The sequence below is a fragment of the Armigeres subalbatus genome, chromosome 3, assembly GCF_024139115.2.
Source record: "Armigeres subalbatus isolate Guangzhou_Male chromosome 3, GZ_Asu_2, whole genome shotgun sequence".
Lineage (NCBI taxonomy): Eukaryota > Metazoa > Arthropoda > Insecta > Diptera > Culicidae > Armigeres > Armigeres subalbatus.
Window position 1 is genome coordinate 108839496 of NC_085141.1, and position 17402 is coordinate 108856897.

Here is a 17402-nt window from a genome sequence, read left to right on the forward strand (position 1 = left end):
TTTAGTTTCACTTTAGTTGCCTTGCCGTCATCACCTATGCCGATTAGGACACCATCTCCGACTCCGATAAACACCAACTCTCTTCCATCCGCAAGTTTGATACCGTCCCTTCGTTGTTTATTGCTTGTAAAAAAAACTTTCTATCCCATGTCATATGACGTGATAATCCGGTATATTATCAATTCGGTGCAAAACCGAATTATAGCCGCTAACAAAGTTGGATTTTTCTCACAATCCATACGTTAAACCTAACTTCAGAAGTGGTGCGCTGTTTTCATTTGGTGATGTGCTATACAGCGCACTACTTCCGAAATTAGGTTTAACGTATGGATTGTGAGAAAAATCCAATTTCGATAGCGGCTATAATTCGGTTTTCTACTGAATTTATAATATCTAATATCAAGCTCTGCATCTCCTCTTCACGATACATACATAAAACGCTCAAATACTCGACGTTATTCTTTAAAATTAACATTGTAAAGTCGGACTAAATTTCCCCTATAGTAAACCCTCTGGGGGTCCATAATAGGAAATTGGTTCCCTGTAGTCGACACTTCATTTGATTTTCATGTTTCGTTTCGGGACGTTCTTCTTTCCTATTATGGACCTCCCAAAATATTCCTATAATGGACACTCTCGTGTTTATTTTTTATAGAACTGTAAAAAATCAACTAATTTTACTTTTTATAGCATTTTCAATGCATGTAATCAAACTGGTAAACTAGCCAGTATGAAAGCACCTTTCAACTCATCTGCCATGTCACATCCCGAATAAAAAAGTCCAATAGAATTACAATAGAAATTATTGTAACAATACGATAAAATCAATTGTAATTACAATAAACTCTATTGTTGCTCACAATAGAATAAAAATAAGGAATATTGTTTTTCACCATAAATACTATTGTAAATGGAAGTTTTACAATAGAAAATAGGGGTTGTTAGTTACCGTAACAAAAAAAAAACCAAATTAATCCACCTAGCGGTGACGATGCCTTTCTCGGTTAAATCAAGATATACTAAAGGTGGTAACTTCATTTTTTCCAATTCCTATCTAGGGGAAGTGTACCGGTTTTGGCCACCTTAGTGCCTAATTTGACCAATCCTGAAAAGTGCATATTTTCCAAAAAAATTTCGATCATTTTTCATAGCGAAGAATCGTAAGGGATATATCTCCTGTTACAGCTAATAAAATCCGCAAAAATTGCTTTATTTTTTGGAGCGAGTTTTGGAGTTATTCGAGAAACTGGCCAAATTAGGAACATGGCCAAAATTGGTACAGTTACCCTACCAAAAATGTTGGCAATTTTGTTTTTCTGTAAAATAAGCAGAATACAATATGTTATAATCAAGTTATGACGATCGTGAAATTTTCTTTCATTCATTCTTGACAGAGAAATTATTTCAAGTATTGTTATTTGTAACACATAATGATATAATTGTTATGACTAACTGGTCGGGTTGGTAACATCTCGGGTAACATCATGGGTCTCCAAGACTTCTATAAAAGGTTCGATTTCGGAGTGAAATGTACACGAACATTTTGAAAATTAAGCCAATAACTCTCAAGGCCGACTAAAATATGACGTCAAATACATTTAAGATTATTCAACCAACGACACCCCCACCCCCCTTCGCCAAGGCTCCGATGCCATTTTTGAACGATTCCTAAATATAAATAGAAGACTAACAAAACCGCATACATAATATAATATGGAAATAAGGAGATGTATAAAATGAAAACTATATTCCAATTTGCCCTTGAAATCACCCAAACTTCACCATTACTCCACACCACCCAAACCAAACAGCATGTTGAAGCATCAATGAAACCCCTCTTTTTCCTCTTCCAATGTATGACACAAAACAAACGCAAACACCACCATGCCCACGAGCCGTGTCGTTATCGAGTGCAATTTCTGTTGCCAACGATGAAACTTACAACTGTGTTGGTGCGAATGCTCCGATAAAGTATAATGGCAATAAACATCATCGAGTCGGCTCTAACTTTAAAAGCGCGTACGTTGTTCGTCGATTAGTTTTCGTGTTCAACACGTTCCACATTACAAGCTTTGAAAAGCTTTGCTCGTTGCGTTAGCGTTATCGATATTGCCGTAGCGAGGATTCTAACCCATTGAGCAAACGTAATTTATATTACAGCATGGTAGCTGCTCAATGCTCGTAGTCCCGATTATATGGGAAAAAATGGAAAACTGCCTAAACCATTTTCCTTGTCAGCTGCGGACGCATTAATCAATCTTGATGAAATTAAATAGCATGAAATTAGAAGAGTGGCTCTGCGGAATGCAACTTGTTGCGGTAAAATCAGTTAAGTCTAAGTACATAAAAATCGTGTGAGTTTTTGAGGTTGAAAAAGTGACCATACAGACACACAAACATACACACACATACATACACACACACAGACATCACCTCGATTCATCAAACTGAGTCGAATGGTATAAGAAACTTTACTATCAGATGTTCCTGTAAAAAGTTCGTTTTCAGAGTGAAATGATAGCCTTTCGGTCAAGGGGTGTCTCACATAGATTAAATTGAATATATCTGCTGAAAATTAACCAAGTAACCAAAGCGACTTTATTTCGATGTAAATCAAAACCAATTAAAAGTGCTATTGCTGATTTTAGCAACGTAACGTCATTATCTGTCACATCGAACGATGACAGTTTTAAAGTAAACACGTTTCATTTATAGATAATGCTTACAAGAAAATTATTTGGTAACCCAAGTTAAACTTGAGAAGTACCTACATTGCATATTTTATATAAATTAGTATTGATGGTTGCCTACTCTTTATAAATAGTTCTTTAGAATTCCCGAATTTGTGTTTCGAGAGAGCATTTATTTTGAACAAAGACATACATAAAATAGTCGTCGTTAATCGCTTAACTTAGCAAAAGCTGTGTATCCATCGCTGCCTATTCAAGAAACATAGATCAACTAGGTACATCGAAAAAGAGAAAATATTGAAATTTGCGGCATATTATACCTATACATTTTCAGTAGTTTAAATCAGATTTCAGTAGCAGGAATATGTCCTAGTTTCTTGTTAGTGGATGCGTCCAAAACTACGTCACACGTTATATGCCATACGTTTAGTATCAAAGCTGTGTAAGCAAATTTTAAAGAAAAACTCAAAAAATGAAAATATGTTTTCGAATAAAGACGATTTGGCACATGGAAAGACAAGAGACCCAAGAGTTTCCACCAATGTTAGAGCTTATAAATAACTTGAGTCTCGAATACAAAATTCGTGCTATATTTATTAAAATCTGAAGTCCGACAATAAAATAATATCACATTTGCAAGTGACTCATTTGCAAGAGTTTAATCTCCGATGAAACGCCAACACCCCAGCTTTAGTGGGTTTTTATTGTGAATCATCTTCGCATGGGATTATGTTGTCCTTTAGTGCATGCTTTAACAGTCTTTGTAACTAATACGAATCTGGTGAACCAATGAGCTACGAAAGACCGCATTTTATTACTGTTTATTCCAGTTACAATAATGTCTGAAATAAGAAGGAAATCTATTATTAGTTGATATGTAATGAACAATTGTGACTTCAGAAGATCTACCCATTTTTTGTTGTTGTTGAGGGATCAATAACCAACTTTTTGATGTTATTGGTAACGCGAAAAACCACGCTTGCTTGGACAAAAATTTCAGTTCAATGTCATAGAAGGTGTGTTGCAATATTGATCAAACAGCACTTTACTTTAAATCGACTTTATTTCGATTGATATTCGCTGCGATCGATAGCTGTGAGACACCCCTTGCTTTCGGTACAACTTTGTTGTACGAGAAAGGCAAAAATCGTTTATTTCTCGAACAAATTTTTGCAATTACAATAGAATTTATTGTAATTCTATTGTCAACATTTTTCTGTCAATAGATTTTATTGTGCGTTTATTGGAACAATAATAAGGAAAATTAATTGGTACAATAGAAGAACAATAGAATTGATTGTTCATAAATAAAATGTATTGTAATTTTATGATATTTTAATGTAATTCTATTGTATTTTCTATTCGGGATCCTACTTTCGCCAGCTTGTCAAACATCACGTCCATTGTGATCAAATGTTCTTCTACACTACCTTGGTCTTCCAGCTCTAACCGACTCATGCGCTTCAATAAACCTACTCTACCAGCCGATGTTTGCTTCACGTGATAGTCATGAAGGATGTTCCACGATTCTCTGGCAGACGGACGTTCTTGATGAGTTGCAATTGGCTAATCTCCACCAAGTAACCAATAGTAGCGGCTGCACGCTCGTCCTTGTCGATCCATGCTTCTGTCCTTTCTGTTTTTTCGGTGGTAGATCATTGACAACCACATGCTACAAACCTTCACGAACCAGTAATTGTTTGGCACAGGTCGTAGTTACCAAAATTCAAACGAACAGCACCCGTCTTCAGTTACAGCTGCAGTTAGTACAAGCGCATTTATTACTAAAAAAGTATTATACTGAACTGAGTGAAAAATTTACAATCGCTGATCACCATAGCACAGAGAAACAGACGTCTCACTTCGAACAAAATGCAATCAAAATCATCGTCAATGAAACATTATCGTCCAATACCAAATGCACTGTGATTGGAAAATCGGCAACCAGATGATGGTAGTGTGAAAACGTCAAACACAAGCAAAATCGATAGAAGCGCCATCGGTGGACGACGATTCAACACACGCCGACTGGAAGATGCCACAGTGAAACGGTCCTTCGTTGAAGAACTGGAGACGCGTGCTGCAGATATTCCGGAAGGTGGCAGCGTGGAAGACCAATGGACCGCCATCAAGAATGCCTTCATCGCCACCAGCGAGAACAATCTGGGCGAACTACGCACCCAGAGAAAACAATGGATCACCGATGAGACCTGGAGGAAGATAGAGGAGCGAAGAGAAGCCAAAGCCGCGATAGAGCGATCGAAAACCAGAGGAGCCAAAGTCTTAAGCCCCAAACGCAATACAACGGAACGGCGACGGAAACGGAAAATTTGACAGTTAGCCCATATATTTTCTGTCAAATTTGCCGTTTCCGTCGCCGTTCCGTTGTATTGCGTTTGGGGCTTTAGCCCGTCAACGATACACGGCTCTTGAGAAGGAAGTAAAACGCTCATGTCGACGGGACAAGCGAGCGTGGGCAGACTCTCTGGCCGACGAAGGAGAGAGAGCCGCCGCAACCGGGGACATTCGCCTCCTCTACGATATCTCACGACGCTTAAGCGGGGCGAAGATGAATGCAACGATGCCTGTGAAAGACGCGAATGATCAGTTATTGACCGACCCAACTGACCAGCTGAAACGCTGGTTCGAGCACTTCGAACAACTTTTTCAAGTGCCAACCAGGCCATCACCACCACGGCATGATCTGCCTAGGATCCGACGTATAACACGTGTCAATACCGAAGCTCCATCACTGCTAGAGATTCAAACAGCCATCCAAAGCATGAAATCGAATAAAGCCCCAGGGGTCGACCGCATATCAGCCGAGATGCTCAAAGCTGACCCCATGACATCCGCTCAACTACTGCATCGTTTATTTCGTAATATCTGGGACACCGCAACTTTCCCGGTCGACTGAATGCAAGGTATCTTAGTGAAGGTGCCCAAAAAGGGTGACCTGACTGTATGCGATAACTGGCGAGGCATTATGTTGCTGTGTACCGTTCTCAAAGTTCTGTGCAAAATTATCCTAGCTAGGATTCAGGAGAAGATCGATGCGACTCTCCGGCGGCAGGAAGCCGGATTCCGTGCCGGAAGATCCTGTGTGGACCATATTGTCACGCTCCGCATCATTTTGGAGCAGGTTAACGAATTCCAAGAGTCCCTTTACTTGGTATTCATTGACTACGAAAAAGCTTTCGACCGTCTCAATCACGAGAATATGTGGGGCGCCCTGAGACGCAAGGGGGTTCCTGAGAAAATCATCGGCCTCATCGAAGCACAGTACGAGGCCTTTTCGTGTAGAGTGCTGCACAATGGGGTCCTGTCCGACCCTATGCGGGTCGTAGCTGGTGTGAGGCAAGGATGTATTCTATCACCGTTACTGTTCCTCATCGTAATCGATGAGATTCTGGTAGATGCGATTGACCGTGAACCAAACCGCGGGCTGTTATGGCAGCCTATAACCATGGAGCACCTAAACGACTTCGAATTGGCGGATGACGTTGCACTCCTCGCGCAACGGCGCTCTGATATGCAGAGTAAGCTCAACGACCTTGCCGATCGCTCCTCCTCGGCAGGTTTAGTCAAATCGTTGGATGTAAACACGGTGACTCCTTCCAGTTTCACAGTAGCCGGGCAACCAGTGGAGAATGTTGAAAGCTTCCAATATCTTGGTAGCCAAATGGCGTCAGACGGCGGTACCAAGATCGACATAGGCGCACGGATCAAGAAAGCAAGGGCTGCCTTTGCGAGTTTAAGAAATATCTGGAAAAACAGGCAGATAAGTGAACGCACCAAAATACGAATTTTCAACTCTAACGTGAAATCTGTGCTGTTATACGCTAGCGAAACATGGTGTGTATCAGTGGAGAACACTCAACGGCTGCAGGTGTTCATTAACAGATGCCTGCGGTATATAATTCGGGCCTGGTGGCCTCACAACTGGATCTCAAACAACGAGCTCCATCGTCGTTGTCACCAGAGGCCGATAGCAACAGAAATTCGGGATCGGAAGTGGGGCTGGGTCGGCCACACTCTACGTAGGGGCGGAAACGAAATCTGTAAGCAAGCATTAGACTGGAACCCAGCGGGACATCGCAGCAGAGGCAGACCCAGAGGCTCATGGCGGCGAAGCCTCAATAAAGAAATAAAAGAAGTCGACCGAAATCTAACCTGGCAACAGGTTAAAGCGATAGCCGGGCATCGCTCAGGATGGAGATCTTTCAAGTCGGCCCTTTGCACAACCGGAGGTGTACAGGATCCATAAGTAAGTAAGTAAGCCATCGGTGAAAAGGTGAACGATGGAACATGTGTTGAGTGAGACGTCTGTTTCGCTGTGACCATAGTTACATGTGGTTACATCACCTTACTGATGAGGTCGAAATACGTATCTGTCAAGGTACAATTAAGTGGTGGAATTAAATGGGATTGTATTATGATTCCAGTTGAAAATCGAATTTCGAACTCGCGAAAATCGATTTTATTCGCGTTCAACTTATAGCGCATCATTGCGCAACTAGTGCACATTGTTCGCAACCAGATGTTCAACCAACTAATAAATCAAGCATAATTTTTCATAACGACGTATGTAACAATTATAAGGATTCGAGAAATCCTTTGCAGAAAGTTGGCAAAACTTTTTCTAAAACTGTTTTAAAACTAAATCTTTTTTCAATACTTTTTTCCGCTGGCATGCATCATTACATGACACGTAATAAGCGTGCTTCACAGCAAAGCTCAGTTCATTCAAATTCACTGTGAAAAACGATAAAATTATACATACACAGAAAGAACAAACATTATTTTATTAAATATATTGCACTCTCGTTTTAAAAAGTGATATTTTTTCTTTAAAATAAAAGTTAAAACTTTGGAATCGAAAGTTATCTGTTTAATTCAAACATATTTTTCATCGGGTCTGAATCCAAATTTTGAAATTTGTCTTATGAACTAAAAAGTTTTTAAACTTTTATTTTCAAAACATACAATGTGGAAAAAATATCATTCACCGTGACAGGTTATTCGAAATCGAAAGAAAATGAAATATTTTTGTTGACATACTTTTACCTGCACTCTTGTGAACAATTTTATATTTAGTTTTTGATTCACATAGAAAGTAAAAATGAATTCCAGCCCGCTTATCGTTGAATTATATACATAATTACAGTGATTATGAGGTGAGTAACATTGCAGCTGCTATTAAACGCTCCCAAAGTTGATTCGTCAAACTTGTGATGCATTATATTTCAGCCATTGCAGCTCCCCAGATATGATGTGGAGCTATGAGAATCTCACCATTGGCGATGTCGACTGTGTCAATGATGGCCTTGTAAATTAAGTTCAGACACATCTTCATTGAGTTCCTTTCTGTTTGGCGGAACAATATTTATATAGATTTATATAGGTGAGTATAAATTATACGCCCAAATGAATCGCCTAATAACTTATTATTTGCGATCAGATTACGCCATTTGGAATCACAGCAAAGACACTATTTACCCCGAGGGACAGTTTTTTGGTGAACTCGCCCAAGCTGTTGGCAGCATGTGCCTTCGGATCAGCAGAATTGATTGGTCAGGCCTCGGGTCAGGCGATCTACACCAGCCACAAGGCAATTCCGTGAGAAATGAATAAAACGAAAAAAAAATATAAAAATGAAGTGTTGTGTAATAAATATTTACTGTTTCTGTAATATTGCCAGACTAATACAAACATCAATTTTAGAAAGATCGTAGGTCCCAAAAGTTTTTTTTTTCGATTTTCTTTTCCGACTTGGCGAAAAAGAAAGTGGAAATACTTTCGCTTTAGGCCTACAACCTTTTCAAAATTTATGTATGAATGAATTATTTTTATTCGAAAAATTCCCTCTAAAAACATCAGTAGTAAGAGCTTTCAATATAAATATCATGTACTTTTATTTATCATAGTACAATATGTTTGATCTGACAGTTCTGCAATTTATTTTTAAAAGTACAAACTTTTAATTCTGGAGAAACGGTGACTGTTAAACTCTTATTTGAAATAAAAGTTTAAGCACTTTTATTTTGAACATTCGCTACTCTCTACGAAAAAGAACCAACGCAACTTTTTATTTTAACCAACGGTTTTTTTATTTTCAATAACGATTTTTCTTTCTGTGTACACCGGTATGCTACACGTACGTCGGTGTACATTGGTCGGTTTTCCATAGTTGCACGATTGACGCAACTGCAGTTTTGTTTTGTTTTGCTTTTTTTGTTACATAGGTCGCTCTCAGTTCCCATATGTTAAAGCGACGTATGTAACAGTGAGACTTCAAAAATGGAAATTTTTACATACGCCGATTCGCAAAAAGATCGAATTAAAGAATTTTAAGATCTGAAATCAGTAAAATCGATGCGTATTATATAAAGCCACGTGTGATTGTCACGTTGTATTAAAAACCCCGTTTTGTTTACTTTTGTTACATACGTTGTTCTGAAAAATTTTGCTTGAAATATTGTTCAGCAGTTGTAAACATGCATCAAGTTCAGTTTCGGCAGTGTCACATGAAAAGGCCTATCAGTAGGATGAAGTTTTGGTTCAGTGCATAATGAAAATGATAGAAAATGACTGTCTCAATCATCAGGCGTAGTCAATTATCATCATCAAATCGACGTGTCATCAAAATAAAACTTGTCTACAGACATCCATGAATGCTTTTGTGATTGAGACCCTTTAAATAAATTTGTGTGAATTTTATTGTAAAGATGATTGAAATTACAGCAAAGCTAATACGTGATCAAAGTGCAGTTTTCTTGTGCGGAGAAACAGTGGAGTGCCTGATAACATTCACAAATCCTACCCTTCCCGAACACAAAATTAGCCAGAGTAATAGGTACAACATGAAAAATTTTAACTTTAATTTACCTTTATCGTATAAATAAGCCTAGTTAGATAGCCTGTTAGTCAGGGCTTCAAATCTGGTCAAGGAAACTTGCATTTGAATTGATTGAATAATATGTTAGCCTGTAGTACTTAGCTTCTAATCAGGTCAAGGTATCTGCATATTTCTTAGCCAAATTATAGACAATCCAATTGAGTTTCCAACTCAATTTTCCAATTTGTATGTGGTACTAGCTGGACTGTGCTCTGAAAATTCCAAATAATATATGTTTACAGCGTGTATTGTACCTACAACTATTATATAGATTTCTTCACAACTGCCCAAGACTCGCCAGAAGATTCGCCAATTTCCATCTTTTCCCGTAAAAATGTCCTCACTTTTCCATGTAGGTACACCACCCGAAATAAGTAAACCGTACAGCCCTGTTTTCCATGTAAAATGGTCATGTTTGAGGATCAATATCTTGATTCCTAGCGATTAGATTGTTTTATTGGACGACAACAGCCTAAAATGACTTTAATTTTACCCCAATGAATTTGTATGCAGTTTTGTTGCTTATGACCTTTTCAGCGCAAAATAATTATAACGTGCACCACTTTTATATGGAGCTCCATATGAGCAACAAAACTGCATCAGACGTGAATGACCGTTAGGGGTAAAACGTCAAAAAAAAAAACCGCATACAAATAACATTCATTGGGTTAAAATTCAAGTAATTTTATGCTGGACGACAAAAAATAAAACCAACCTAATCGATTGGAATCAAGATATTGATCCACAAACATGACTATTTTGAATAAAAAAAACAGTGAAAATGTTAAATACTTATTTCCTCCACTGTATAAACACTGTCAAATTAAAGACTTATTGAACAAAGAAAAGACCTAACCATTAGTTATTTTTGTAGATGATAACAATTACTAACTATTCCAAAAAAATGCAATAATTTCAGAAAATTAATTTACAATTCAACTCAATTATCGTTGCAGTGATATAGTGGAAAATTTGGCGTGGGCAACAGTACAAATCCATTGCTATTGCAATTCCACCGTTCAGGATCGTGGTGGTGTTGGTTCGGAAACGGTGGTTTCTATGCATAAGAATGTTAGCGGTTCGACATCCCTGAACGCCAGCAATCAACTGAAAGGAGAAGTACTAAAATCCACTGATCCTAGAATCCTATTTTGCGACCTACGTCTATCCCCGGGGGAATCCAGACAATGTAAGCGCAAATCGATGTCGTTTAGTATAAAGACAGTATTAAACAAGCTTAAAATTTACGAAAGGCTAAGAATATGTTTTGACTTTAATGCTTCACACTATAAATAGTAATCTATAGACGCACTTAACATTAATAGCCTCATGCATCGGGAATCTTGTTCTTGGATTGTGTACCATTGTATTTTTAAATGGGTGTGATTGACAAAATTTCGGCACCGGCACCATTTAAAGTACATACGTATGAAAATCCTCTGGAAAAATTTTCCTGAAGTGTGAGAGTACTTTAACACATGAACCTTTTTTGGACGCTAACAAACTATATATCACGCTTAGTATCATTAAGACGTAAATGCAGAGAGAGAATTGGCAGAGGATACTGTATTAACGGTATTACCAAATTGATAAAAAGCCGTCGTAAATAATGCGATCTCTTCAATTAGCCCTATGTTCCTTAGTGTGAGGTGCTGTCTCTTTTACTTTTTGTATAACGCACATTTTTAATAGTGATATTATATTAACATTCTTCTTACGTTTTAGTTATTTTTCGCGAAACATTATCTGTAAATACCCCACCAACGTACCGAGGAGTGATGGTAAAATACTACTACAAGATAACGGTGGCCACTCAACGCGTTGGTTCCACGGTCCAAGCATTGCATATTCCAATTCGTGTGCTTCCATTACCGCCCATCAATTGTAGCGATGAGGCAATCACATTGAATGATGAATCCAACGAAGACCTTGCTCCGAATAATCCATTCATAGAAAGAAAAAAAGCTCCTTCAAAAATTGAGTACGCTTTGCATTATCTCCAGAACATTACTGCACGAAGGAGGCCGAACTTCTATCTGATTTCTAATAAAAGAGGCAAAGTTGGTCGATTTTGCTTATTCAAACCGATTTACAAACTGGGAGAGGACATTGTTGGAACGCTGGATTTTAGTTGCGGAACCGTTAAATGTGCGCAACTTTCGGTTACTTTGCAATGTGAGGAAATCATAAAAAAGAGAAATCCGAAACCGATGGAACAACCAAATTTACCTGGGCAAGATAAAAACAATGTTGCAGTCCCTGTTGGACGCATTACAAACTATACAAAACATCACGAGGTATGTCTTGGCTTACTACAAACCCAGATGATCATATCCATCCCATTACACGTTACCCCGACCTTCGAAACTGACCTGGTGGATGTACGGTGGCGTCTCCATTTTCAATTCGTGACCAGCACCAACGATGAGCTGAATATGGAAACCAATAAGGATACGCTGGAGTGGCAAGCGCCTACAGATATTTCCATAGAAACCATGATCTGGAATCTCCCGGTGACAATCTACCCCACAGCACCCGTTCAGATCCCGCAAGCTAGTGGAACATTTACGTTAAACATAAAGTAGGATCTGATTCCAAATATTAATATTCAAACCCCATTTGATTTTCCATGATACTCCCCATTTCTTCGCATATTGTGATTAAATCATACATCATTATTTTTGGTGAGAATATAAGAATAGGTGCTGGTAACTGAAAAATTAGGCAAAATTTTTCAAAATCAGTTTTACACAGCACATGTTGCCAAAATCGAACCGTACTGAAAATGTTAAGCAAAACAGCCCAAATAGGGCAGTGTCGAAACTGCACCACACTTGAATCAGACTACAGTACGCAGTACATATATGCATTTTTGAACATTAAAAATATATTTATCTTTTGTGTTCCCAAAATCAAATGGGGTATTTGAATCGGTTGAGCCTATGCTAATAGAAGAGGGACAATTTCGAAGAAGTTATGCAAACTGAAAAACGCTAAATACAATTAATATAGTTACTTTAATCTGAATCTGAACCACCATCCATGTCGGAATTGCCGAAACTTCCATCTTTATCGCTATCCGCCTTATCCCAGCCTGATTTCTTACCTGTTAGGAAATCCGCTCTCAGTGCTCCCCACGTTGACTTGGGTTCATCATCGTCATCATCAGACTCCTCTTCCGATTTGATTTCATCCTTGACTTCTTCCTTTTTAACCAGATTGTCAACCAGTTCCGATTTTGCCCGGGGCCCGCTCATTAGCGCATTCAGGAATTCCTTTTTACTGAGATTTTTCAGTACTTTATCTCGCTTATATTCCAGTTTTCCGGCATCATCGAGCTTTTTACTGACATCCCGCTGCTGTTGCCGGACCGCGTTGAACAGCTGAACAGTTCCTCGGGTAGCGATTTTCTTCAACGCTTTCTCTCGCTCGTACTGGCCTACCGAGGGTTTGATTCGTAGACCCAAAATGTCCCTTTGTCTTTCTTTCCTGAGCAACGCTTTTTGGCGTAGTAACTCTTTCGTCATTTCCAGATCACCTGGCTTTTCATCCTGGCCATGATCCCCCGCATCTTTTGATTTTTGCTCTCCAACAATTTCAAATTTGTAGGTAGGTTTCTCTTCCTTGCGCTTCTTTTCCAAATCAGCTTCTTTAACAGCCTTCGAAAGAATCTGGACCTCTCCTGACTTTCTCAGGTATTTGGCCAGCGTCAAGGTCCATTTCGAAGGATTCTTTTCTTCGTCGGAATCTGCTTGCATCTGGTCATCATCCGACATGGGAAATTCCTCATCGGACATATGCTGGTCATCGTTGTCGGACTGATCACTTGCACTGTCGGTGTCTGGCTCCTGATGAGACACTATAGGATTTTGAAAATTAACCGTGCGAATAACATTTCAAACAAAAAACGTATTAACCTACCATGAAATTGTTTATTTGTTTTCAATTTAGCCGTCATTATTTAGGAAATAAATTACACTAATCACAGAAAATCAGTTTTGAAAAACGCAGTTAGCATACGAACGCACGTGTGAAGCACAAGCAAATTGATTGTTTTCCTTTTTCTTCTTTTTTGTCTCGGTTTCATCATGAACCAAACAAACGTGGTTCACTTCCTTACTGATGATGAAAGCATGCAATGATGATGATGTTATTACGCAGGGGGGTAATATAAATAGGCCTTTTCCGTATAGACGTTTATAAGAAAAGATATTTTAGTCACAAGATAAAGATAGACCTGGGTGGTGCGGATAGAATCGATTTGGTTGTCAAACTGAAGCCAAAATTTTCTATTGTGCCGGAGCCAAACATTGAAGATTGTGGTTATGTTCGTTTCTGATCTAATATTGAGAAGTATTGTTATTATTTTGGGAAAAAATAAAAATAAACTTTGTTTGAGTTTTGTATTCTTTGTAACAAATATTCTCACATTATATTTCGAGTGGAAAATTAGTGGGAATGCAACTAAAAAGCATTCGTTACGAAATTTCACGAGATTCAGCAGCTGATCGGAGCATGAATGTATGTAAACAATCGTAAAGTCATGTAGAGTCTAGCGCATTTGTGCGCTCTCATGCAGCGTGGAAAGAGAAATTCGAAGAGCGGGAAATGTTTGACAGCCAAGTAACTGCAAAATAATTTTGTTTATGGGAGTGATTTCAAAATATCCCTCTGCTCGCTTGAGCGCAGAAAAGCGGCTCTATCCGCAGTACCCAGAGATAGACTAACGCAAAATGAACTCCCCCAAGAAATTATGACATTTGAGCGGGTCGCATAATGAACACAAAATGAACTTTTGTTCGAGAAGACGACCCGCTCAAATGTCAAAATCCATCGGGTGAGTGAATTTCATGAACTCCTGCACAGGTCTATTGTCGCTGTCGTCGCTGTCCGGAACATCTTTTGCTTGCGAGGATATAGGGGAGCTAAATGTCAAAGAAGGAAAATCCATACGATTTGACAGCTTGGTACCCAACATGTTCCGGACAGCAGAACAAAGGGAACCGAAGCGACAATCTTTATCTAGTAAATAACTAAAATATCTTTTGTGCTGAATAATATCAACGAAGGAAAAATACATACGATTTGACAGTTCGGTACCCAACATGTTTCGGACAGCAGAACAAAAGGAACCGAAGCGACAATCTTTATCTTTGTGACTAAAACATCTTTTTTTAAAACCAGCTGTTTTTTTTTTGAAATTTGTAATTTGTTTATTTTTATTTATTATTATTATTTATTTAGACACGAAAACCTGTTACAGTGGACCCACGATAATTTGAACGGTATACACCATTCATATTACGCAATTCAGCGGAACGGCGACGGAAACGGATAATTCGATATAAAATATATGGGCTAACTGTCCAATCTGTTAGATATCATCCACTTTTACGAGATTCGAATGATTAGTCTTTACAAAACACACTAACATTTCTCTGTCTGTTCAAATATTACGTAACGCAATAGGGGGTGGGGGACTATTTGATTTTTGTTACGTTTTGTTACGCAAAATATGGGGAGTGGGGGTCGATCGAAAAATTGTTACGCGTAACAAGTTGTTTGCATAGAGAAAAAATATTATTTTTTTTTTCAAAATATATTTATTATCCCCAAAAACGCATGAAATATACAATAGATAATTATTTTTAGCACTGCCCTTCATATATATTTTAAAAAAAATATTTTTCAAAATATTGTATTTGTTACACGTTACGCATAGGGGTGGGGGTGATTCTGAAAATTGTTACGGATTCTTACGAGGGGTGGGGGGTTCTCAAATACAACGTTTTTTGCGTTACGTAATATTTGAACAGGCCCACACACTATTAAATAAATTTGAAACTCAGTTGCATTCCAGTTTCAAATCAGGCCATATTTACAACAAAAGTTTGGTATTGTACGTGGATTTCCCTACACGCAAGAAAATTGGCCCCTTAAATGTATGTGTCATTTTTCATACTTTCATACTTTTCATACTAAAATTATTATTCTCATCAAATTCATTTGACTCTCATAATAAGCATACTTGCGACACATGCCATGCATTTGATCAAGACTTGAATTAAATGACCGACTGAATGTCTTCCTATAGCATTCACCGACCAAAAGATTTAAGCGCTAGCGTCGGGAGCAAAATGGCGCATTGTATTGGACCCGACCGTTCGAAATAGTCGCTCCTTGAACGGTCGTTGGAATCGCCGTTTTCACCTTCACACCGGTTGTCATAGTAAAATCTGTCAAAACTGACAAGTCTGCCACGTGCTTTTTGCTGTTTCCCTCGGACTTCTCTTTCTTTTTCCGATGTTTTGACATCTGTTTTGATAGACAAGGAGCAAAAAACAAGGTAATCTACCAAACATTTATTGAGTTTGGCAAACCTTGCTGCAAAAGGGAACGTTTGAAATAGCCAAGTGAACCGACCTTCGAATCCATTGGTCAAGTAAATCCACAATATCGTGTTCAAAAGAAATTTCTTTTTCTATCTCAATCACATGTTAAATTCCGTTCACTGAATCGGAAAAGTAAAGAATCGAAACAAAATTCTTACAGCAGTATCCACATGAAAAGAACAAAAAACAAAATTGGCATTTGTAAAAGGTTCCCACGCAAAGTAATGGGAGCTGTCACTTTACTTTCGGAAAAATAGTCTGCTCGATTATTCCGTAAGTAAAAGTGACAATTTGCTCCATGCAGATCAGTTGTCAAAATTCCTCTTGGTAATACCGTTAATATGACCGCTTTTAATCTGAACACTTTTTAATTTGAACCCCGTTCGTTTGAACATCGTTCAAATTAAAAATGGTTCAAACGTCATTTAACACGTGGAATCGAGAAAAGAAAAATGGAACATCGTGAAACGGAATGCAGAATCAAAACAAACCAGCAAAGAGAGCAGCCAGAAACCAGTTTTTCTGATGCTAATAGAGTAACCAGAAGTTCAAATTAAAAATGAACCCCGTTAATTTGAATGAGGTACCGTTCAAATTATCGGGGGTCCACGGTATTGAACAAAATTCCGTTAACCTCTCTACTTTTTAAGTCGATACTGGCCTAAACCAGTCGAGCAGTTGCAAATCAGTTTCAAAAAGTGCTCGAAAAAATATTGCAACTCTGCGTTGCGCACTGCTACACAAAAAAAAATTCCATGGTAACGGTTACTATTTTGTAGACTACGCCATGTTTTTAAAACAACCACAAATTTTCAGTTAAATTAACCACGCATTCGGAAAAATTCACCACTGATTCAGCTCATGCAACAACATTCTACCAGGACCACAGTTGATTTTTACTGCGCGCATGGTAAAATCAAACGGGTTTGTTGTCTGCTGAAAATCGTCGGTGCGTATTCTAAAATTAACCCTCGGAATGGTAGTTTCGACCGCAACATTTTTTTGAGTGTAGTTTCAGTTCTAGTTCACTGCCAAAAATATCTACATAAGATATCCCGCATAATCATGGACCATACGTAGACCGCATCTGTTATAATTGAAGAGAATAAGTGTGATTGTAGCGATGGTCTCACTAATAGTAGGATCTGAAACGAACATAACCACAATCTTTAATGTTTGGCTCCGGCACAATAGAAAATTTTGGCTTCAGTTTGACAACCAGCTAATTACACCCCCTGTATTCCTCCGATCCCTCCTCAAACTTCTGACGTATTTATTGAGTGGCCCTTAAGCTTAACGGCAATTGAAATGTTTCACACCAATGAAAAATATGCGGTGTATTGAAGTGCGTTTTTCTTTCAACTGTTGGCATTTCGTTGGATGTGAGTCTCCACTAAACTGAAATCACGGCTGTCATCATCA

General features: G+C 38.4%; 2 protein-coding genes and 1 long non-coding RNA gene across 3 annotated transcripts; 2 read left to right on the forward strand and 1 right to left on the reverse strand.

The window, feature by feature from the left end:
- Positions 1 to 7735: 7735 nt before the first annotated feature.
- LOC134220062 (uncharacterized) lies at positions 7736 to 8340 on the forward strand. Its single transcript, XR_009981757.1, has 3 exons — positions 7736 to 7867; positions 7941 to 8094; positions 8152 to 8340. It is a non-coding gene; the product is annotated as an uncharacterized LOC134220062 (long non-coding RNA).
- A 981-nt stretch (positions 8341 to 9321) lies between these two features.
- On the forward strand, positions 9322 to 12615 carry LOC134225778 (RAB6A-GEF complex partner protein 2). The gene is made up of 3 exons (XM_062706133.1): positions 9322 to 9546; positions 10545 to 10777; positions 11314 to 12615. The coding sequence occupies exons 1-3, from the start codon at positions 9419 to 9421 to the stop codon at positions 12171 to 12173; spliced, it is 1221 nt and encodes a 406-aa protein (XP_062562117.1). The 5' UTR covers positions 9322 to 9418; the 3' UTR covers positions 12174 to 12615.
- On the reverse strand, positions 12587 to 13670 carry LOC134225779 (RRP15-like protein). The gene is made up of 2 exons (XM_062706134.1): positions 13510 to 13670; positions 12587 to 13447 (listed from the first exon to the last, which is right to left on the reverse strand). Exons 1-2 carry the CDS (start codon positions 13544 to 13546, stop codon positions 12606 to 12608), a joined length of 879 nt encoding a protein of 292 aa, XP_062562118.1. The 5' UTR covers positions 13547 to 13670; the 3' UTR covers positions 12587 to 12605.
- Between the last annotated feature and the right edge of the window lie 3732 nt (positions 13671 to 17402).

Excerpts from the sequence above, each read along its gene's own strand:
- LOC134225779 (XM_062706134.1), bottom strand. The coding sequence starts at position 13,546 with ATGACGGCTAAATTGAAAACAAATAAACAATTTCATG. Across the intron at positions 13,448-13,509 it reads AACAAATAAACAATTTCATG|TGTCTCATCAGGAGCCAGAC; the intron begins GTAGGTTAATAC and ends AAAATCCTATAG.
- LOC134225778 (XM_062706133.1), top strand. The coding sequence starts at position 9,419 with ATGATTGAAATTACAGCAAAGCTAATACGTGATCAAAGTGCAGTTTTC. Across the intron at positions 9,547-10,544 it reads AAAATTAGCCAGAGTAATAG|TGATATAGTGGAAAATTTGG; the intron begins GTACAACATGAA and ends TTATCGTTGCAG. Across the intron at positions 10,778-11,313 it reads CCCGGGGGAATCCAGACAAT|TTATTTTTCGCGAAACATTA; the intron begins GTAAGCGCAAAT and ends CTTACGTTTTAG.